Genomic DNA, 23,122 nt, shown 5'->3' on the forward strand with positions numbered 1-23,122 from the left:
TGAGGTAATGAGAATTTGTACTAGTTGGTGGCAGTGCCAGAGAAAAGACATAGTGGTGAGACGTTAAGAAATTAGAGACAAGAGGTCTCAGCAACTGATTGGCTTTAGGAGGTGAGAGTGAGAAGTGGAGAAGGACAGCCAGGTTGCAAACCTTAATGATCGGGAGGGTGCTGGTACCCTTGATGATAATGAAGTTAAGGGGGTTGGAGGCAGTGTAGGGGGGAAGAGATATAAAGCTGTGCCTGACCATTATACTGCAGCAGCTAGTTTCCTCCAAATTGACTGGCAAGAAAGGGACTGGAGAACCTGGACTGTTCCTAAGAAAAACCAAAGCAACTCCACTTACCTGGTGCATCAAACTGTACCAATTCATTTGAGGGGGAAAAAAAGATGGGAGAGAGAGAAGAGAGGAAAAAAACAGTTTATTTCAGTAAAGCTCCCTCCCTTAACCACCGAGCAGCGAGCAGCCAAGTGAGGAGCTCAGTCCCGAGCAGTCCGGGGCGGCCGGGCTTCACCTGGCAGCCTCCTGGGTGCCAATGTCCTCGGGGGCGGCCTCACTCAGCAGCAGCCGGTCCTTCTTCTCCTTCTGGAGGACGTGCTCCTCCCACAGGGCCTGGTCCACCTGGTCCTCCGTGAGCACCACGGGCAGGTACTTCTCGTCGAAGAGCCGCTCATTGGCCTCGGAGCGCAGCTGGTGCTCGGCGAGCGTGCGCAAGTGTGGTGGCAGGTGGCGGAACTCGTCGTCGTTGATGTCGAAGTCGCGCATTCTGGCGCTCAGCACCCACCAGCGGCCCAGGAAGCCCACATCGAGCACGCGGCCCGGGAAGTCGGCCCAACGCGGCTGCAGGTGGCGGCAGCGCGCCTGGTACAGACTGGCCTCGGGGTCGTAGGGCGCCTCGTAGAGCACCGAGCACAGGCCCAGGCTTCGGTGGCGCAGCCGGCCGCGGCCCCGCAGCCACAGCAGCCGCTGTACGTGCGCCTCCGAGCCGGGGTTGCGGGTGCCGGGAGCCAGAAGCAGCAGGGTCCCGGACGCGTCCAGCAACGCCTCCTCAAAGGACGCTTCCTCTGGGGTCTGGAGAGCGCAGGCCGCCGCACCACCCAGCAGCCCCGCGTACAGCGCCGCCCGCACGGGCCGCTCCCGCGCTGCCGCCGCCGCGTCCGCGCACGCCTCGGCGTAGTCGTGCAGGAGTCCGCGGACCCAAGCGCCTGCGGGCGAGAGAGGCGGCGTGAGCTCCTGGGACGCCGGGCCCCCCCGGCCCCAGCCCCGGCCGCCCCGGCCTCCTCAGCCCGGCCACTACTCACCTAGTCGCTCCCACACGCCCCGCTTGGCCACGGCCCCGGCGGGACCCGCCCCCTCTCCTCCCCCAGCAGCGGCTACAGCGGCGGCGGCGCCGCTAGAGTAGACTCTCCTCCACAGCACGGCGGTCACCATCGTCTTCCTGCTCCGTTCTCCCCAAAGGCCGGGAAGGAAACATTTCCCTCGTCCCAACACTGCAGCATCACTCGGTTTGAGCAAAGGCGCTGCCGGAAATGATTCTCCACCGGAAGGGATTAAGTGAAGCGCTCACCTCTTAGGTGGGTGTGGCGGGGGAAGGTGACAGGTTAGCGTCTGGGCACCCGGCTATACCATTTGGACGTCCACAAGCAGCGCCACCAGGTGGAGGAGGACGGGCAGGGCAAGAGGGAAGCCTGGTCTCCCCTCCCTCAGACCAAGTGGGCCCGACCCGGATCCAGGTGGCGCAGGCGCAGAGGAGGCGTTCCACGCAGCTGGCTGACCGCTGGAGGGGTGAGTTGAGTGATCTGAACTCCCGAAGCTTGAGCCCAGGGGGAGGGGGGGCTCCTCCTGCCCTGTCTCCGCAGGGGCGCAACGCCGGAGATGTGGTGAGAGCGCTGACCATGACTGCGCCCCAAGAGCTCACCTTCCATGGTGAGTGAGCAGTCCCCAGACCCTCCCCACGAGTACTGAGGCCAGGAGCCCCCAACTCCATCCTCTCCACAGCACCCCCCCACCCAGACTCGGGACCCCCACTTCTCTCCCTGCTTCTTCAGACCCCCTTACCCATAGCACCACCCTGCATTCCAGACGCCCACACTCCTCCCTCAGAGATCCCCTAGGCCTCTTCCTTGACATCTCCCCCTCTCCTCCCTAAGGACCTTTTCTCCTTGACCTCCTCCAGAGTCCACTCTCCAGCCCCCTTGTGGGACCCAAACTATTACTAGTGATAATAGTTAACATTTATGTAGCATTTATGTGCCAAGCACCTTGCACCTTTACAAGTATTTCCTTTGGTTCTCATAACTCTGGGAGGTAGGTACTATTATTATCCCTATTTTACAGATGAGGAAACTGAGGCAGACTTTAAGTGACTTGCCCAGGGTGACACAGCTAGTGTCTGAGGCTGAATTTGAACTCAGGTCTTCCTGACTCCGACCTCATCGCTTTGTCCACTTTGCCACCTAGCTGATGCTCATGTCCTGCATGGATCTTTCCCCTCCCCGCCCAGGGCTGTCAGACAGGCTTCCCCTTCATCCCCAGCTCCATATCTGAACTGGTCGCTGAGATGGGGCTGAATACAGGGCAGAGGGAGGATGAGCTGACAAGCCAAAGGGAAGGGAAGGACAGATTTATGGATGGTTGGGATGGGGAGTAGAGGTCTAGGATTTGGGCTCCTGAGGTGTGGCCCACCAATGGCCAGCTCTTAGTTTTGGGGGGGCCTGGATGGGGCTGGTCACATCTACAGAATTTGAGGTGGCTGCTGACCTGCTGGCTGAGACACCGGGGGCTGCCACCATCTCCAGCTGTGGGGAACTGCAGAGCCAAGTGAGCCTGGCTGTGGACACGGAGGACCAAGATGATGGAGAATTAGAAGAGGATGATCAGACTCAGGTGAGTTCAGGGCTTCCTGGACACTCCCTGCCACCAGCAGGGAGCCTTCAGGGGACACGCCTTTGACAATTTGTCTTACAGCTGCTGGGAGATGACAAACAACCTCCAAACTTCTGGACCTTCAGCTACCACCAGTCTTTCTTTGATGTGGATACCCATCAGGTGAAGGCCCCAGGAAATTGTAGGCCCCTTCCTTACTGGCTTCTGGAGAGCATAAAGGCTTGCTTTGACCAAGCCTGTTGGCATCTGTGTACTTTCTCCTGACAAGCTTCTATTTAAGTCCTTTTTCATTTGAAGGTGCCACCTTCTTTTCCTTGACCCACATTGCTGAAAGTGATCTTTCCTTCCCAATTCCCCCCGTCCCCCATTCTCTGGATGCTCCTTCTGTCTTTATCACGATACACTATGGCCTCATATCATGCTTATTTGTGCACATAGATCCCCTCTGATGAAACCCCTTAAAGGCAGTGATCTCCCTACATGTTAACAGGTGTTTAAGGGATATAATTGTGGTTGGGTGAGTGCTCTCCTTTCCATCCTAGGTGCTGGAGAGGATCAAAAGTTCACTGTTGCCAATACCTAGCCATAACTTTGTGAGACACTGTCTTCGGCATCATCCAGACCTATATGGTAAGGCTAGGTTTTTGTTTCGCTAGCTAAAGGATTTCTGAGAGATTAGAGACAGGGTACAGCTCTATCCATATGGGGACTGGGCAACCCTCCTCAAAGGGGGATGTGGGATGTGAGGTTCTCAAGGATCTATTGTACATTCTTCTTTTTATTTTCACTCCTTACCTAGGGCCTTTCTGGATATGTGCTACGCTGGCCTTCACACTGGCTGTGAGCAGCAACATGGCCGCCCTGCTACAGAACTGGAGAGAATCTTCCTTTTCTTACAGCCCCCAGTTTCATAAAGGTGAGCAAACCTTGGGGGCTCTCATCCAGGATGGAGCAGACCATGGGCCTGTCCTGCACACAGATGGGGGAGAATGGGGCCCGGGGAAGGCACTAGAGCTGCTTGGCCTGTAGCAGATGTGGTTTGGGCTCTCTCTCCCAGTTACTGTTGCAGGGATCACCATTTATTGCTACGCATGGCTAGTACCAACGGCACTATGGGGCTTCCTGCAGTGGCGCAAGGGTATCCGAGAACATGTTGGCTGCTATACCTTTTTGGAGATTGTGTGTGTCTATGGATACTCCCTCTTCATTTACATCCCAACTGTGGTGAGGGCAGCTTGGGGGCTGGGCTGGGGGTATTAGGTACTGACAGAAGTCTGTAGCCTTTCTCTCTCCCTCTCAGGTCTTATGGCTGATCCCCATATCAGGACTCCAGTGGTTTCTTGGGGTCTTAGCTGTATCACTTTCGGGGGCTGTCCTCTTGCTCACCTTCTGGCCTCTTGTCCGTTCTGACACCAAGGTGGTATCAGCGGCGCTGCTTACAGTCATGGTTGCCCTCCATGCCCTGCTGGCCATCGGCTGCAAGGTAGCATTAACTGTCTAGGGCATAGAGGAACGGGCAAGCTGGGATGGCCTGGAGAATCGACACTGACTTAAGACTTCTTGCTCTAGTTCTATTTTTTCCAGTCCCTGCCTTCGAGGTCCATTCCTTTGACCCAAGCCCCACTCCACCGGGTCACACCACCTGGCTCCTCCAAGACTTCTGCAGCTCTCCTAGAACAGAGGTAAGTAGAATGACCAGCATCTAAGGAGAGATGTGGTCACAAAGCAAACCCTCCCCAAGGGAGGGGCAGTAAGTTCACACCCCTTTTAATAGGGAATCTTTGCTCACAGAGCAAGCAGGTTTGCAGAAACATAATTTGGGATCTCTCCACTTGGTTTCTACTTTTTTTTTAGCAGCTGGGGGAAGCTGGCAGACTAAGTACCATTAGTCATCCTGGGGGAGAAATGACCAGAGCAGGGCTCCCCTGCCAAGTGGTCATCAGGTGCTCTCCATGGATGGAAGGAGCCATCCTGTGCTGTCATCGTTCATTCTGCTGGTTTGAAGACATTTCTTACAAATCAAAAAGTTTATTTTTTTATGCAAAGGTGATTTAGAGATTATATAAACATGGAACTTCTCATCTGTGTACAAGGTTTCTAGTCCTTGTTAGGGCCTACTGGGCACCTCCATTGTGAGAAACCAGTGAACAGAAAAGCTACTAGGGTAAAATTGATTTATTCTCTTACATACTGAAATGGGGCAGAAAGGAGGGAGCAATTGTGAGTTTGTAGGCCCTCCTGCTTCAGGGGGCTCCATTCTGTCCTATTAGTGGGGGCTAAGAGCCTGGGCAGGCTGGAGTTGAACTGCCTGTGATACAACACTTCTGTTCTTATTTCCCAAGAAGGAATCCCTGCAAGGTCCCTTCCCAGGCACCCATGGAAGGGACAAAAATGATACTATGAGGGTTGGAGGCTACACTAAGATACAGGAATACACAGGCCTAATGGGAACTACAAAGAAAAACAGGGTCTTCCATAACAAATCTAGGTTCTGTTACTGCCAGTACTGACTGATCCACCCCCCCCCCCATGGGTAGTACTGGCCAAATCCTCAGTCCCTTCCTAGTCTTTTAGGGAGGAAGGGAGGGAAGAACAGTTGCCTCTAAGGTCGTCTGGGGTCACAGGTGACAGGAGAGCAGCAAGATGTGATGGTTCACTCAGAGCTGGGAGGGGAGAAGGAAGAGGCTGCTTCTCACAGCCATGGGCTGGTGTGTACATTCAAGTGTGAGGTGAACCCTTTGGTGCTGGGGTCACAGACTTCCCCAGAGAAGCAAGGCTACCCAGGCCCTGGGCCACAGCTTTCCCAACTGAGTGCAGAGGCCTCTGTCATACCGGACACGCTCAGCTAGCCAGCCATGCCAGAAGCAGGGGCTTTCTTGCTCCCTCCCCTCCCCTTCCTCCCACCCCCCCACCCCTTTCCCGTGATCTTCAGAGTCCATCAGCAGGGGCAGCTGGCTCATGCTTGTGCCAGGCCAGCCTGGCCTCTGGAGTCTGTGGATTGACACTGGTTATTTTTGTAAAAAAATAAAATTAAAAAAAGCAGCATGTCACACGCTGATCCTGTCCAAGGACCCAGAGATGCAGGAGAAACCCCACCTGCCACCCCCCTGTAGCCCCACTCTCCTCCTCATCCAAAGGGGGGGGGCTGCCTGTAAGGCTAGGGGGGACAGCTTTACTAGTTCCTGCAGCTGGTCACATGGTTGATCTCTGACTAAAGGGAAAAAGGCAAAGGTGATGAGACTTCTGGGGCTATGCCTCCCCCCAACCCTCAATAAAGCCCCCCACAGGCCACTGGTCTGTACCCAAGTTTGGCTCCCCACACAAAGCTGTTAGGGAAGATGCCAAACCAAGGGTGGAGGGGACAGGAGAGAGCAATGGCTCCCACTACATGATCTCTTGTAAAATTTGTAAAATACAGCGAAGCTCGCTCGCCTGCTCAGTCGGGCCTCAGCCGGGCCCAAGACGCAGAGGTGTCAACATTTCATAAAAAAAGTGTACAAGTCCCCATGTCAAAGAAGGAGCTGACTGGGTGTTTGTTTCTATGGTACAAGGGTAAAAACTGCCCTATTAGGGCAGGGATTAGGGAGAGGGCACAGTCCACCAAGGTGGGAGGAAGGGGGAAATCTTCATTTGGTTTCCTGGTTCGGTCAGTTCAGATCAGAGGTGGACTTTTAGCTCCCATAATGCATTGTGTTGGTGGTGATGGACATAGGGGAGGCCATGGAGATGGCAGGGCCCCCCATGGTGAACTGGCTGTTGACTGGGTAGTGAGTGCTGGAACCACTTGCGCTCTGGCCACTGGAGGAGCCTGGAGAAGAGGAAGACAGGACCTGGGTCACACAATGCCAACTCAGCTCCCTCCACATCTGTACTTCCACCCATGCAGCCAGGTCCCACCCTGCCCTGGCACTAGATCCCTAGACTAGGTTTAGAGGTCATAAGCCCAGGAGGAAAGGGGCTGCTGAGGGCTCCATTTCCTGTTGGAGATTGCAGGGTTTATCCCTGAGGCACTCTGTTATGGAAACCACCCCCACCTCTAAGCTTGGTGATCTCCCTCCCCACCAGAGAGCAAAGGCAAGGCTGGGGAATAGAGAAGCAGAGGGAGAGGGCTGAAGATGAGCTCAAGCATCAGCCAATTCCAAGACCCTGGGGGTGGGATGGGGAGGCGGGGGGCACACACACACTCCCTGCCTGCCTGGGCACTACCACGTTACCTTGGACAATCCCTGTGCTCATAATGGAGCCCATCCGGGAGTGAGTGTGATTGACAATCCCAGTGTTGGCTGCGCAGGGAGAGGGAAGGAAAGGGAAATGCTGTCAGCACCTTGGCTGGGGGCTCTGGTCAGGGCTGTCTCGGCCACCCCTGAGGCACAGAGATAGCACCTCATTCCTTGGTCCAAGAGAGCACACCAAGGTCGAGGAACCTTGCTTGATTTTCGCCCAGCAAGGGGACTATGAATGAGCAGGAGCTCAAGAGGGGACCAAGGGTTCCAGGGTGACAAATGCTGGGCTGATCTCGGGATCCTTTGGAGTCACACACACAAGGGTACACACTCAAAACACCCCTCCTCACACTGCTCAGCGGCCTCTGGGGGAGGGCACAGAGAAACGGGCACAACACAGGAGATGGCAGAGCAAGAGAGCTGTGGGCACTGGTCTGAAGGGCCCACAGAGGAAGGAGAGGCTGGCGACAGGCCCCACATCCCATCCATCATTTGTCAGCTGCCACTGGTTTCTTTCCAGAGACTGTCCCAGTCCCTTCTTTTGTGACTGAAGCACCACCCCAAGGGGTGACGCCCATGTCCCCTGAACTACATCCTCAGACTCAGGGTGATCCCCACCCCCAAGAAGACACAAACCTAAAGGGATCAGGTTGTTGTGGCTGACACTGGCCCCACCAGTGATAACACTGCTCAGGTCGTAGGCTGTTGGCATCCCTGCAGAGATGGGAGAAAACATGTCAGAGCTCCTCTATGACAGTCTGTCACAATGGCTTTTCCTAGGGCATCTGGCCTGAAGACAACTACCCCCAGGATGTGTGGTGGCCTATCCCTGCCTCTGCCCAGATTCTGCTAACACACCCATCTGCTGGTGCTCACTCTCTCAGAGGAAATGCACAGATATTCATTCTTAGAAAAGGGTATGAAAGCCTTGAGGGGAGCTGCTTGGCTTGGGGAAGGCCTGGGATTGGGGAGTAGGGGGGATGGGAGGGGGAAGAGATGGAAAAGAAGCTTTACCAGTCACAGCCATCCCGCTGCTCAGATTGTAGGCACCACCTGTGTTCCACATGTTCTCAGATGGAGATGTGTAGTGAGAGCCAGGTGGAGGAGATGGCGTCGTACCTGTATATCTGGCAGAAAGCCAAGTGGTTACAGAAGTGTCTTCTTAGGGCTCTACACAGCTGGGGAGGTCAGCAGAGCAGACCAGGCCTGTTCCCACAGCTGCTAGGGTTCTCCATACATGGGGCTGGGGGTTACATGACAGTGAGGGATAAAGAATTGGGGGAAATATCAGGTACCAGAGACTCTATGGCTCTGCAAAGAGAACCAGAGAGGGCTAGCTGTTTAGGGGTAGGAGGGTAATCAGGATGGGATCTCTAAATGATGATTTAAAGAGGACTGGCTGAAGGAATTAATGTTTTGCCTAGGGAATAATTTATGGAAGTTAAGACAAATGGATAGAAGTTATAGAAGTAATGGGAGCTCAGCAGAGGAGAAACTTGTAAAGTTTGAGCTCTTGTATGAGTAACCAGGCTGCTTGAGGGAAGGAGGGACTGTGAGTCCTCAAGCAGAGGCCAGAGGGAATGCTGTGGAGGTAGGGATAAGAGCTCCGGTTCAAGATGGACAAGATGACCTGTTGGGGCCCTTCTGGCTCAGAGGTTTGATGAGGGTTTCTGCACTCACAGTTCAGTGCTCTCCAAACCAACCTACCTAAAGAAAGGGTTTTTCAGGTCCAGAAGGTTACTGGATTTGGAACCTGTCTGATCCACCTGGGCAACAATACTGATGTCGTAGCTCTGTCTGCAAAGAGAAGAGACAGGAAGCCCAGGGGCTCAGTCATGGCTTCCTGAAGGCAGGTAGCTTGGGGCCACAATTGCTCTTCCTTCTTGCCATCTCCCAGGACACCACGACTCACAGCACACAGGGTTTGAGGGAGGGAGTGGGATGTTTGTAAAAAACAAAAACAAAAAGCAAAAACTGTTCATGTTCTATCTTAGAATTCCTCCCAGGCACTTAGAGAATATCTCTTTTCAAGAGATCTCCAACTTACACAGAGGCCATGACCCAGGGGAGTATCAGGATAGCTGGGGGACAGTCTCTCCCCTTTACTGTGAGTGGCTGGTGGAAACAGTTCTCTTAGCTTGAAGCCTCAGGCATATTTACCCTGGGCAAGCCAATACTCTGAGCAGTCTGCCCTAGTAGAAATATGGAAGTCCTAGCAAGTGCAGGGTGAACAGCTCCTGGGCTGCTTTTCCCTTTGAGAAGGCTTGGGTGGGGAAGGAACTGATTTTCTAAGTGCCCCCATTGCTTTCTGCCCAAAAAGCTACTGGAGAAGTTTGAAAATAGGTCGTGGTTGGCCCATAGGAAGGCAGGCTAGACCACTGATATTAAACTAAAACTCAATTATTAGGAGAACTGAGCCCAGGACCCGTTCTTTACCAACACTTGGGAGGGATGATGAAAATAACATAAGTAAGACTAATAGTTAGCATCCCACTGGATCCTCATGACAAGCCTAGGAACTGGGTGCTATTATCCCAATTTTGTGTGAGGGAACTGAGGCTGAGAAGGGTAAAGTAGCTCACCCAGGGCCAGCTAACTACAATAAGGTCTCGGGCAGGATTCAAGCCCGGGACTTCCTGACTCCAAGTCCAGTGCTCTATCTACTCTGCCGCCTTTCTCCAGCCACCAACTATCCCAGAGCCAGTTAGAAAAAACCCAGGATTTCCCCCAAGCAGGGCTTGGCTAAGGTTTGTTTCCTCCCACCTTCAGCAGTCTCTGAGACCCCCAAGGTAGTGCTGTGAGAAGGCCAGTTGGGTATGTCACTCTGGGGTGGGGGTAGGGATGGGAGGTGTGGAATTGGGTCAGGGTGCCAGGTAAGACTCCCCATCACTCTGTTGGATTGCTCAGGGACAAGACGTAGGCAAGGAAGCTGAGGACTGGAGGCTGTGCTCTTTGAGGAGTAGATGAAAAAGCTGGGAGCACTTGGCCTAGAGGAGGAGAAGATCCGTGAGGATATGTGTACACAGGCCATGGGTGTAAATGCATGAGAACAGGGAAGCAAAGAGGAGGCCATTGTGTGACTGACTGCTGGGCTTGAGAAGAGCTTCTCACTCCTTCAAACGGCCTCCAGAGTTGACTCCCCTCCTCTCCCGCAGGGCCCACCTCTTATTTGCGATGAGCAGACATGTCCCTGAGAGCGTGTCCCCGGCCTTTGCAAAGAGCGGCGACTGAAACAAACACCGAACTTGGTACCAGTGAGTCAGAGGCTCCGTGGGCGCTGTGGACAGCCACACTGTCATTCTGTTGGTGAGAGGGAGACAGGGGGTGCTGAGGGGGGAGGGTACTGTTCATTCCCCCAGACCCTGCACACTATGTGCCTGGACACATTAGCAAAATGTGAGGGAATGGAGAGAAATTCAGTGCGTCTTCCAGTCGTGAAACTGGGAAATCAACAGAGGACTTAAAGCAGGGTCTTAACCTGGGGTCTGTAAACTTGAATGTTATAAAATTACATTTTTATTTTCACAAAATATTTACTGAAATTTACTGTTTCTTTCAATAATGAACTCTTAAACGTGATTCTGAGAAGTGACCTGTGGGCTACATACATCACACTGCCAAAGGGGCAGTCATAGAAAAGATTAAGAACCAGTAACAAAGAGACCAAGAGCTAGGGCAGTGGCAGCATGTTAAGTCCCTGACTCCAAGAGCTCCAAGCCACCACCCCCTTTCTGAGAGTGCTGCTTCATCTCTCCAGGAGTCGAGTCATAATTTTGTTTTGGCAAAGACAACCTGGGAAAATGGCCAAGAGGGCCTGTGGGAACAGACGGTGAAAGAGCATCTCTAATACACAAGGGCATCACAGACAGCCGGGAGGCTCAGGATGCAGGAGCCTGGGCTGCGGTGAGGTCTCACATGAAACCACATTTGCCATCTCCACCAGGCACCAAGCTGAGGAAGATGAAGAGACATCTCTTAGGCAGCCTGAGCCACAGTACAGACTGGAGGAAGAAAAAAGACAGAAGGAGAAGTCAGGCATTCTTCCAGCTGTCTGAGCCCTAGATACATGGGCATACATGATCCCACGTGTGGCAGGACACACACCCAACCAGCATCTAGAAGCTCATCTCAGCTTCTGGTACTGTGGAGAACTCATTGTTGCTGAGAATGGAAGCCAGAAGGCAGGAAAGGGAAGAGAAGCCTTGTTCTGCCCTTGAGGGTCCCTCAGACTATTTTCCTTAGATCCCAGTGTAGCGTTGAGGTCAGAACAGCATTCTCTGTGGTTTGTCAGTGAGGTGGCCACAGGTGGGGTAAAGACAACACAATTACATATGTACACAAAAGGCAAGGTAACCGAAGGTGGACATGCAGGTGAATACAACAAAGAGTAGGAATTTAGGTATCAGCCGAGGGTGGGTCTGTTTTACAAGCCCCACGCTCCCTCTGTGGGGAGGCCTCACGTCTGTGTATTTCCCCCATCACTTACATTGAACCAATGAAGGCTACATCAAACCAGAAAGCCAAGCCGTGGACAAGCCCTGAGTGCAGCATGTGGAACTTGAATGGGATTTCTATCCTGGAAAGCAGAGTAAATTAAAGTTGTTAACCAAAGACAAGGCTGCCATGGGAGGGGGCAGACAATTCCCAAGGTCCCCAGGGTGACGGTCACAGGACAGTGGACTTTCTGGAGGGCTGGTAGGCAGCGGGCAAGGCAGAAAAGGCAGCAGCAGCAGCAGGAGGAGGAAAGCTCATGTAGGGCCCCAACAGGATGGTTAAGGCTAACATCTTCCACTTTTACCAAACATGCAGTCCTAATGACTCTTAACCCAGTATGGGGAAGAGTTACAAGTCCAGAATGAAGCATAAGCTCCCTCTGTCCCCCAGTTTTCCCCCTGCCCCAATTCCCCCTATCTCTGGGTAGAAAGAGAAGGAGCCAGGAAAAAATTAAAGCACTGACCAAATTCTGAAAAGGAATGCATTTTAGCAACCTCTTCTACTGCTACTAGAGTACCTAGGGCTACTGAGTAAATGTTAATGGGAATTAGAATACAGCTCAAGTAGCAATGTGAGCAGAGGACATATCCTCTCTTGCTTTTGCAGGAGGTTGGAACAATGCTTTCAATGTGCAGAGAGACTTGGGTGTCAATGTAAGGTCTTCAGGAGTACAGACAGCCACATCTGCTCAATAGGGATTCCCAGGGCCTGCAAGGATTTCTAGCCTCACAGTTCCAACCCACACCTACTCCTTCCAGCCCACAATCCACAGGAAACCAAAAGGAAACATTACCTGTGCAAATCGCCTTCTTTGGCTTCTAAGAAATTCACTGTATATTTTACTGACTTAGCCATTAAAATCCTGATATCAAATGTATCCTACGAGAGAAAAGGAGAGAGAAAGAGACAGAGAGAGAGAGAGAAGGAGAGCATCGAGTTAACTAGGCTGTGGAAGACAAAAGAGTAAAGCAGGATGAGGCTGATCAATATAAACACCTGGTGTTGGGGGCCCACCACTGTGAGAATGCCAATGAACTGGAGTCTTGGTGCCAAGACTCTCTATGAAACACTCAGGTTGATACAGGCCATGATCAGAATCAAGGCTTCAGCAGGAAACCAAAGATCAAACCTTGGCTGAAAATGGGGGATGGGTAGCCACACTGCCTCACCCCCAACTGTGCTTTCTTTAGTCTTGAATGCTGATGCTCGGAGCTACACTTACCACGACGGGCTGTCTGAAATACTCATCTACTGCAGCTCCTCTAAGCGCTGACAAGTCAACTCCATGAAAAGATGGCTGATACCTAAGGAAAGGGGAAGAGATGCCCACCCCCCACCGAGAATCAGCTGACCAACCTGTGTATTTCTTGCTCCCTAGAAGACATGCTTCCAAAGACTAAGTCTAATTTTTTAATTGTTCAGCGGATGGGGCATTTTGAAAAGTGTTTTGACACGTATACAGGAAAGAAGTCATAATTATTCTAGAAGTCAAACTAGTAGGCGTACCCCTAAAGGGGCCGATCCCAAGGACATATTTTTCAGCTGGAGGTTTGAGCCAGTTTTTCCTGGGAGAGATAAAGGAGAAGACAGGAAGGGTAGGAATGAGATGGGCAAGGGAGAGCTGCTCTTAGTTAGCCTATACCAGCAGACAATAAAAACCTTTATTATAGTTACAGTAGTAGGGCCCAAAGGACCTTAGAGGTCACCTAGTCCAACCCATCAACAAGGCCCAAGAATCCAAAAAATAGTACATCTAGAAAGCGAGGCTAGCTGTGCCTGGGAAGCAGGAACCACCATGCCCAGGCATCCTCAAAGTCTGAGAGTAAAAAATGCTAGACTTTCTCTGGCTTGCAGATAGTTATTAAGCTCTGTGGCTTTGGCCATGGTCTCTGGCAGCCATCAGGGCAAAGGTCACAGAGAGGGGAAAAGACTCACCAGAAATTGGCCTTGGTAAACTGTTCCATGTAGAGCTGTTCATCTGTGAATGGTGCAAGATGAACGTCCCCAATGGTTGGAAACATATTTCCTGGACATGGAATGTGGAGGGAAAGAAATAAGAAAGAGGAAAGTCTGATTAGAGTCATTAACTCCAGAAAGGTTCTTGACAACTGCCCAGGGAATGAAAGATCCTCAGTTTCTTAGTCCTTTGTGTCAGAGCAAAGGAATCTTTATAGACAGTGTCAGCAGGCTTTCCCTGGGCAGCACAAATCAGAACCTCAACCATATTGCCAGTATGAGGGAGAGCAAGTTAACCAAAAGAACCAGTCTGGCCCCAGCACAAATAACCTAGGCAGGAGGGAGGAAGTAATAGGCAGTGCTGTTAGTTACATGAGATGCACAGACAGCAGTAGACTGAGACTGACATTACTATTTTGGAACAAGCACCCTTTAAGAAGGGAGCTAAGTTTGCCAAGGACATGCAGATGCTATAGATGGCTTTCCATCTAGATGGAGATCTCCCCAATCAGAAGGGACTTTTCTTTACAGGAGGCAGGACCAGGGAAAAGCTTCTATTTAGCCCAGGACACAAGCTTTCAAATCTCCAACAATCCAGAGGAGAAGGCCTGAGCTTCCTTCTCCTTCTCCAGCCTACACCCATTCCCCTCCTTGGGGCCCTGCTTTGTGTGCTCAGCAGGCAGAACCCATGAGAGATGGGTTTTATTTCTATACATTGTGAGTGACTCAACAAGAATGAAATGCTATCATTACTAGGAAGTAATTATGTAATAGTTATATCATTACAAGAAGTAATCACAATTCCTTAGAGCTATCTCCAAGCAAGTTGTCTGAACTTCATGTTTCATACCACCAAGACAGCAATAGATGTAAGAAAGGACTGCCTGGTCCTAGAATCTGGCCCTGGCCAATAAACTGAGCTACTACAAGACAGCGGAGGTGAAAGACCAGCCAAGCAAGCAAACCAGCAGCTACCACTATGTCTAGACGTACTCATCTGCTAAGTTATCTTGTTCAGATAATTAATCCTGATGAAAACAGCAAAATGCCCATAAACCTCTTCATTCTCAGACCTCCTTCTAGGGGTAGGAGCTCTTAATTATTTACTGGCAGGTCACCTATATTTAGCTCTGTTCAACAGAACACTCTGCCTATGTGTGTATGTGTGTGTATTTATACATGTGTGAAATGTGCTCCCACCTTTTTCAATAACCATCCAATTATCTCTTAAAACACCTTCTTGCTCCAGGACCTGGGTGCCCCATACTTCCTGCTTCAGAAAGAAGAGGGAAGCCCCCTGTGCACATGGAAAGCCAGGGCTCCTTTGTTGGCAAAGGGTGGCATTTTCCCCCAGGTGGTTTGCGCGTTAGTTTAAGAGGACCAAGATGATAAGCTAAAACATCAGCCCCAGCAGCTTGGTCATGGGTGGCATGATGTCCTCTCCAGACAGGCCTGGACTTCCTCTGGTAAAAATTGACTGTAACCAGCAAGGACTACAAACTGACATCACAGAGCAGTTTCTGAATTTCAGGAAGCCAATTTCCTAACTTGAAACTTATTTTTTGTAAAGTTAATTCATAATTCTGTCCTCATTTTTATGGCGTTAAGAATATTATGTATGTGGGGTGGCTAGGTGGCGCACTAAGTAAAGCGCTGGCCCCAGAGTCAGGAGGACCTGAGTTCGGTTCCAGCCTTAGACACTTAACACCTACCCACCCACCCCTACCCCCCACACAAAAAAACTAGCCATGTAACCTTGGGCTAGTTACTTGACCCCAATTGCCCTCCAAAAGGAAAATAAAAAAGAATAGTATGTATGGCAAAGATGGATACATCACAGAAGAGTGCCCACAGAAGACTCTGTAGCAGAAGAGCCTCGGTTCTACCAGAGACAAAAAGGACCTCAGTTTGGAGGCTCTGTTGTCCTACTACGCTCATTCCTACCGTAGCTCCAACACAGTCAATGGTTTTTTCATGGCCTGAATAAGTGAATGCAATTATCTAAGAGGAAGTTTAGGAAATGATGAGGATTATTTGCACATATTTTCCTGGCAAATGGAAGTAGGGCCAGGTGTTGGGAATGTGATATCAGGATGCCTGGTAATATAAGAAAAAAGATAATGGTCAAATTTCTGGTTCGTGTTATATATTATGTTGTTGAAGGAGACAGGGTGAGCATGGAATGTGTGCTTTGTTTTTTCTTTATTTATCTAAATCTCCATCCTGACTAGCTCTTTCTAGAATGTGAGCATGGAACAGAGATGCTGCCTCACACACTCACCCAGGAATGTGTGTACTTATTCAATAAACAATAAACTGGCCATTGTGCAGAAACACAACCAGTGCCTGGCTTCCAGATGTTGACCCCTAGGCTTTGCTTCCCCATGGCTGGTGGGTCGGGGCCTCTCGAAGAGGGAGTGGGGGTGGAGTGGGGAGAGGAAGTCACTAACAGTTTCCTAGGCAGAAACTCCAAAGGAAACTCCAGGGTCATTCTAGGCTATGGTGCTAGCATTTTTCATGATTTCTAAAGCCAGATACTGAATTTGGTCAATGATGTCTCTTCCCCTTGTGGAATGAGAACAAAAGCATAGTATGATGTCCTCTTCCTCCTAGTTCCTAAACTCTAGGCTACAATGCTTTGGTTCAACATCAGGTAACAGGATGACTCCCTTGCAAGTGTATCTAGGAGGGCAGCCTTATACATCTTGAGACCCAAAGGAGATATTTAAGCCTCAGAAAACATGTGGGAAAAGAGAATATTAACCACACAGGTTTGATGGAGGCCTGAAAAGTGTCTCCACTCCAGTTCTCATCTCTCCTAGGAGAAGAGACAAGGCTAAGTTATCCCCTTCCTCCTCCTACAGCCTGAGCACCTTTTGTCCAATAATGCCAAATGTGCCACTCTGGCATGGTTCCCACTAAGATGCCTGTTTTATTTTCTAAGGTTCTAATTGATGGCTTTTATTTTTTTTTAACACTACAGTTATTTCCCAGTCACCTGAACTTGTAAATAAAGAAAAAAAGTTAAACAAAACCAAGTAACAGAAGAATCACATATGACTGCATATGCAACATTCTGTAGGAGGCCTGTGTAGCTTGTGGATAGGATTGGGGTTTACTTACTCAAGAAAAGTACTCTGCCTCACTGGGGATAGGGGTCTATCTCTGGGGCCTCTAGGTGGAGGGTTTCTAGTTAACCAATACCTTTCTCTCCCCTTCATCCCTAGCCCCAAATCTCTTTTCTTTCTCAGGATACTCTGTATACCTCTGCATACTCAGTTATAAGAGTATTTGATTGGAAATGTTTTTGTCATCAATTTCCACCATTACAACAAACAGATGTACTCATTTCCTCTGCTATAAAGTGATCTCTTTGGAAATAAAGGCAATACTGAAGTAATTGTCTCTTACAAGCAATGTGGAAGAGAATGCATCGTTGCTTCAATCACTTTCCCGTCTGCTCCAAGGTTTCACTAAGGACAGACTGAGGAAGATGGACAAGCAAAGAAGCAGGAAGGGCAGAAGGAAATGAGACAGAAGCCCTGGGCCTACCTCACTCCCTCCTACTCAGTCTGGAAAGAGCTGGTGCCTATTCTTGCTTCTCATAAGAGACAGAGTATGAGACACAGATTTGTCTCTAGCCTCTGTTGGCTTTAGTTTAGAAGGAAAAGAGAAATAACAGCTGGTGCTTTACTGATTTCTCTTATTTTAGTATCTAAAGTATTTTGTGAACAGGCTGGAATTTTACTGTGCTGGACAGAAGGAAACAGGCTCATGTCTTTTAAGCTGGCAAAACTGGCCAGAAGCCCAAGAGTCCTACCCATCTCCCATAATGCCACTGGCTGACACTCCCTCCTAACATTACTCTTCAGTCTGGGAAGTGGGGATTGAGGGGGAAGATAGCACATCTCTCAACAAGCCAATGCTCAGGCCTCCTGAGACTGGTGCTGTTATACAAGGCAAAGAAGGCTCCTCGTTCCTTTCAGTAGCCATCGGGGTCTGAGGGAAAGAGTTGTTCAAAAAGGGCCTGTCAATGGATGAGCAAACCATTCTGCAAACTCTACAAGGTTCCAACTAACAGAGAGGCCAGCATATTCTGCCAGAGACCCTGCCAGTCCACATGTTCTGGTTCTGTTCTCAGGGTCACCTTCTACTCTAGAAATTCAGCAGATTCTAAATCAGATATTCTTAACCTTTTTTGGGTGGGATCATGGGACTGTCTTTTGGCACTTTGATGAAATCTACTGGATCCTTTCTCAGAATGTTTTTAAATGCATAAAATAAAATATATAGCACTGCAAGGGAAACAATTATACTGAAATAATTATCAAAATATATTAATGAAAAAAAAGTTCACGGATCCCAGGTTAAGAAGCCATGGTGCAAAGTCAGACCACTCAGATATTTTATGCATTAATTCACAGATGAAATAAAAACTCTATGGATTTTTCTTCTATCTAGTGACTTGAAGATAATTAGCAATGAATGTGAGAATTCCAAACTTTGGGGACAATGACTGGCCTCAAAAAGGAGTTGTCTGGTAAAGCTGGGACAGAAATAGCAGCCGGTACATGTCTAGGCAACCAGCTATCTTTCCAAGTAGCAAAATGGGGAATTTTCTCTACATTTGAAAATAAGAATGAAAATAGCAGTTCACATTTACATAGAGCTTCCCAGTTTTACAAAACTCACATTGCTAGGAAGCAGCATGAGTTCAAACTGTATGAAAAGGATCTAGGGGCTTTGCTGAACTGCAAGCTCAGAATGAGACAACAGTGTGTGGCACAGCAGGCATCAAAGCTAATAAGCTCTTAAGACAGTATTAAGAGAGAGCCCAGAATGAAGGAGATGAGAGTGCCACTGTATTCTCTCCTGGGCATGTGTTAAGGTCTAGATTTTAGGAAAGACACGGACAGGCTGGAGAATGACCAAAACTGTGAGGAGACTGAAGATGATGTCCTGTGAGTGTGGGTTAAAAGGAAATGGGGCTGTTAAAGATGAAAAAGAGGGACAAAACAGCTGTTCAAGTATTTGAAGAGGTGTTACAAGTAAAGGGGGATGGAATTTATTCTGCCTGGTTCCCAGGGGACAAAAGGGTAGAAGGTTGAGAGAAGCAGATTAGACATGATGTAAGGAAAGGTTTCCTTACAAAGAAAATATCCCACATTGGAACAGCTTCCCCTTACAAGGATGGTGGCCACCTGTCAGTCATGCAAAGGGGAAGGGTTCTTGGACAGCAAAGGGTGGACTACAGATGATCAGAGACGTCCCATCTACGTCTTTAGTTTGGTGAATTCATGTCTTTCAACTTCCCAGGTTAGGACTTTGTTCACTACATGGCACCAAAAAGCTCATGACTGACCAAGTCTAAATTTATACTATACTGAAATATAACTGATATGTACAGTGAGCAGTATTACAGGATAGATTGTTCAGAATACTCACACTGAGGGTAAATGTGGTAGGTAGAAAGGGAGGTGAGTTGGCAGAAGCCTAGCACCAGAATTATGCCAGTAAGCCTAAAGATGATACTAAAGAACTGTGAGCTCAGTTCATAAAGCTGAGTGGGAGAAGGCAACAGCAACACCAACTCTTCTCAAGTAATCATAATGGAATCATCTTGCTTTCAAAGCTTCATGCAGATTCCCTTGCCAGATCCCTGCAATCAAGACTGAACATGCTAGCCACTGAACCACAGCAGGGTAAGTCACAAAATTATGGCTTGGCCAACATCAGTTTTCAGTTGTCTAACAAAGATAAAAAGGCTACTCTGTCCCTTTCTAACCCACAGACAAGAATCCCTCCTTCCCCTTCTTACTAAGTGTTAGTCTGGGATTACTGTGGGGTCCGGATGACTGTAATATGACAGAAGGACTCTAGCTTTTGGAGGGATGAAGGTCTGAAGAATGTCAAGTCCCAGGGGGAAGTAACTGGGACAACATGTAATTACACCTCTACTTACTGAATGGCAAAGCCCTTTGTTCCAGTCAAGTGACGTACCAAGAGCCACCCATACGAGCTGCTAGGGCTATGTCCTCCTTTCAAGAGGTTGCCTCCATTCTCCCTTTCCTGTGGGCTTGGCACAAGATAAGCATAGGCATAAACTATACTCCTCAGGGAAGACTGACTTCCTGGCATCTGTCTAGAAAGGCCTTCTTACTGATTAGTTAATCAGAAATTCTGGGACACACATAATCATTCACCCACACAATCAAAGAACTGTAGTATTATCGCCAATCCCCTTCCCCTACCTGCTCCTCTCCAAGAGCAGCAGAGGGCGCCTCTTTCCAGCAAACACTCAATTTGGGTGAAGAGGCCAAGGACTTGCCAGGAGAAGGCGGCTGAGGTCAGGCCTCGCAGGGACTGCTCAAAGGACTCTTATGGTTTTTGCCTGTGTAGCCCCAGAAAGCAGTGCTGCATGCAGAGCTAGAGAAGATCTCCTTGGCTTAACAGAAGCGGCACAGCGACTCAATGAACCTCCTGTTCCATCACACCCGAGTAAGTCAAAGGCATTTCCTAACAGCAAATGGCAACGAGAGAGGATTCAGATGCATTTCTGAGTTGGCTCCTGCTTGCCTAATCTTTAGTCTGGCCGAAAGAACAACTGACTTAAGATGCTCTGGGATCATCTAGTTCAAATGACACCCACCATAATATTTCCAATCAAGGGAATCTATCTCTTTGCTTGAAGACCTAAATAAAGAGAGAACAGATCTGCTGTTTGGGGAAAAGATGTGGAGAGCTGCCAGAGGAACCTATCCCTGCCCAAAGCAGAGAAGCTAATGACTTCCTGGCTTCGTGAAATGATCACTTCATCCCTCATAAGGGTGAATGATGGTCTTCCTACCCCAATAAGGAAGCAAATGGCTGCTGAAAGAAAAGTGCTAAGAACCTTGAGGGGAAATTATCACTCTACCTTGGAGTCTGTGAGTGAGCAGGAGAGGAAGGCCAGGCATGATCAGGTACTCTAGGCTTTGGGAGAAGAGATTTTAAAATGTTCATAAGCATCACAGACCAGAATTCTGCCAGGGAAGTTGGCCCAGGGAGACTGGAAAGTTCTCAAGACCTAAATTCTAAGGATACAAAGATACAAACAATTCTGATGGGGAAGACAGAGGGGAATTGGCCAAGGAGACCAAGGCATATGCATACAGAGTTCACCAACCAGTTCAGACAGGTACAGAATATGGAAGCAAGAGACAAGTAGTGGAAGATGAATAGAGAAGTGTAACACAATCCTCTAAGAAGGGCACCAAAAGTGCTAAAGCTCAGACTGAGCTAAGGCTAGCAAGGAAGGCTGAGGATTCATTTACTCAACAAAGATTTATTAAGAACCTATTTAGGTAGCTAGGTGGCGCAGTGAATAGAGCCCCAGCCCTGGAGTCAGGAGGACCTGAGTTCAAATCCTGCCTCAGACAACACAAAAATGAGCTGTGTGACCTTGGGCAAGTCACTTAACCCCAATTGCCCTCCAAAAAGGAAAAAAAAAAAGAACCTGTTTAGTTCAAGATGTCCAAAAGGCATCAGGAATCAAGACTGGAGGTCTGCAGAGAGGTTAGGGCTAGATAAATAGATCTGAGAATCATCAACATAGAGATAACTGAATCTATGGGAGTGGATGAGATCACCAAGCAAGACAGAATAGTTCTCATGGTTCTCAGTTATCCCTTCCACAGTGCAAGAGTTAGGAGTACAGCACCCCTGCAATCTGAAAAATCCACATAAAATTTTTTGGTCTTCCCTTTATACCAGAAAATAAGTCTGATTTTTTTCTTTCATGGGGTGTTTCCAGTATTAAAGGATAAAACATGTCAATATTATACAATACTATACATATTTTACACATTTTTGAGTTTCTAAACCTTTTCTGTGTCATCTGCTGGCCTTCACCAGGTGGTCTGCAGCTTTCGCAAAACTCCTCCCAAATCCCACTTAATTTCTTATACCCACCTGTGATATATCAAAACTGCGATGGGGAAAGTTGCAACGTGGAAGGGATAACTATATTTTCATAATACTAATAAGACACTTTAATTTCTAATTTGGCAAATACTGATAGGTATAATCCACATATTCTTTGGGAGGTCCTCAATTTTTAAGACATAAAGGGTTCCTGAGAACAAAACCATTTTGAGAACCTGTGGTGTAGATGAAGAAAAGAAAAAGGCCCAGGACAGACCCTTGGAAGAAACCCATGGTTAATAGGTGTGACCTCAAGGAAGAACCAGCAAAGGAAAATGAGAAGCAGTCAGACAGGTAGGAGAACAAGGAGAGAGCAATAGAAAGCATCCAGAAGACAGGGGAAGACTGCAGGTAAAGGAGGGGGTAGTGATGATAAAAGAGATGATCTAGAAAAGATGGAAAGGAATGGGGTCATAAGTACATATTAAGGGGTTTCCCTTGGCAAGGAACAGGGCCACTGCTTCATGAGACAAGGGTGAAGGAGGAGAGTGGGGAAAGGCATTGGTGGTGGAGAATGTTTTCAGCGAAATATGAGGCAAAGTTCTCAGCTGGGAGTATGGGAGAGGGAGCCATGGGAGGTTTAAGAAGGAATGGAAAGGTTTGGAAAAACCACTGTGGAGAGTGGAATAATGAAAAAATAAACTGATTAGGGAGGTATAAAAAGACTGCCTTGCTGCAGTGAAGGCCCAGTTCGATTATGTAGCATAAATCTGTAATGGACCTAATCGGCATGTTTTCATGATTTACTCCAACTCTATTCAGTGGCAGAGGAGTAGAAGTGAAGGTAATGAATAGTGAAAATAATCCAAGGTTAGGGCTTGCAAGGCAAATTAGTTAAAGGAGAGGAAGGGATGTGAGTGTAGAGTTTAATTACTAAGAGGCTAAGATAGGGAAGGAAGGGGAGTGTAGATAGTGCAGGGTGATGACCCAGGAAAGAATAGATGTGTGGAAGGAGAGACTGGAAGTCATGGTGAGAACAAAGGATAGAGTTTAAGGGTTAGAAAGCAGAGGGAAAGATGGAGTGATGAAAGATTATGATCAGTTATAAGAATTTTGGAGCTCACAAACATAGAAAGGGCGGGTGATGACAAAATCAAGGAACTGATCATCTTTTTTTTTTTTCCTAGCAATATCAGAGAAAAGGGAGGAACAGAGGAGAGACAGGACAAATTCTTACTTTGCTTTTGCATTATTAGGCAAGGACAATGATCTTTGAACTGAAAAGGAAAGAAGAAAAATGGCTAATAGGAAGCTGAAACCCAAGACCACAAGGGACACAACCAGAAAGCATCTAGTTGCTGTTGCTGAGTTCAAGCCTCCAGGCCCAGGTACACTACACACCCAAGTGAAGGAAAGAACTCCTAGACATGAAGTTTGAAAGATCTTGAAAAACAAGAGTGATGTCGCAAGAAAGGAGAAGGGGAGATGCTTTGATTTCAAAAAGGGGAAGTAGAGTCTTTAGACTATAGGCTACTGAGTCTGACTTCAATTCCTGGCAAAATTTTAGAATTTATTATTCAAGAGATGGTTAGTGAGTACCTAGAAAAGGAAACAGTCAGCAAGATTTCAACAAGAATGGACCACGCCACATTAACCTCAT

At 48.7% G+C, this 23,122-nt stretch overlaps 3 protein-coding genes across 7 annotated transcripts in view; 1 reads left to right on the forward strand and 2 right to left on the reverse strand.

The window, feature by feature from the left end:
- Positions 1–405: 405 nt before the first annotated feature.
- On the reverse strand, positions 406–1,570 carry TIMM29 (translocase of inner mitochondrial membrane 29). Its single transcript, XM_069083055.1, has 2 exons — positions 1,303–1,570; positions 406–1,206 (listed from the first exon to the last, which is right to left on the reverse strand). Exons 1-2 carry the CDS (start codon positions 1,430–1,432, stop codon positions 512–514), a joined length of 825 nt encoding a protein of 274 aa, XP_068939156.1. The 5' UTR covers positions 1,433–1,570; the 3' UTR covers positions 406–511.
- Positions 1,571–1,731: 161 nt separating this feature from the next.
- YIPF2 (Yip1 domain family member 2) lies at positions 1,732–4,968 on the forward strand. 4 transcript variants are annotated; one of them, XM_069083051.1, is made up of 9 exons: positions 1,732–1,927; positions 2,742–2,887; positions 2,969–3,049; positions 3,430–3,517; positions 3,687–3,803; positions 3,945–4,111; positions 4,188–4,370; positions 4,457–4,569; positions 4,742–4,968. In XM_069083051.1, the coding sequence occupies exons 1-9, from the start codon at positions 1,897–1,899 to the stop codon at positions 4,764–4,766; spliced, it is 951 nt and encodes a 316-aa protein (XP_068939152.1). In that variant the 5' UTR covers positions 1,732–1,896; the 3' UTR covers positions 4,767–4,968. The 4 variants fall into 4 exon arrangements, with proteins under 4 accessions (XP_068939152.1, XP_068939153.1, XP_068939155.1 ...); XM_069083052.1 differs by having other exon boundaries at positions 4,745–4,968; XM_069083054.1 differs by lacking the exons at positions 3,945–4,111; positions 4,188–4,370 and having other exon boundaries at positions 4,745–4,968.
- CARM1 (coactivator associated arginine methyltransferase 1) overlaps positions 4,896–23,122 on the reverse strand; it is a 57,468-nt gene continuing 39,241 nt past the window's right edge. The window contains exons 7-16 of one of the 2 annotated variants that reach the window (XM_069083049.1): positions 13,540–13,630; positions 12,827–12,908; positions 12,398–12,483; positions 11,597–11,686; positions 10,273–10,410; positions 8,818–8,907; positions 8,125–8,237; positions 7,747–7,824; positions 7,102–7,170; positions 4,896–6,695 (exon numbers count right to left, since the gene is read on the reverse strand). In XM_069083049.1, coding sequence (XP_068939150.1) covers positions 6,559–6,695; positions 7,102–7,170; positions 7,747–7,824; positions 8,125–8,237; positions 8,818–8,907; positions 10,273–10,410; positions 11,597–11,686; positions 12,398–12,483; positions 12,827–12,908; positions 13,540–13,630 — 974 coding nt within the window. In that variant the 3' untranslated portion in view covers positions 4,896–6,558. The remainder of the gene's footprint in view (positions 6,696–7,101; positions 7,171–7,746; positions 7,825–8,124; positions 8,238–8,817; positions 8,908–10,272; positions 10,411–11,596; positions 11,687–12,397; positions 12,484–12,826; positions 12,909–13,539; positions 13,631–23,122) is intronic. The other variant, XM_069083050.1, reaches the window with a different exon arrangement.

Source organism: Petaurus breviceps, unplaced genomic scaffold, assembly GCF_028583685.1.
Source record: "Petaurus breviceps papuanus isolate PSGF00001 unplaced genomic scaffold, PetGlider_PUasm1.0 172, whole genome shotgun sequence".
NCBI lineage: Eukaryota > Metazoa > Chordata > Mammalia > Diprotodontia > Petauridae > Petaurus > Petaurus breviceps.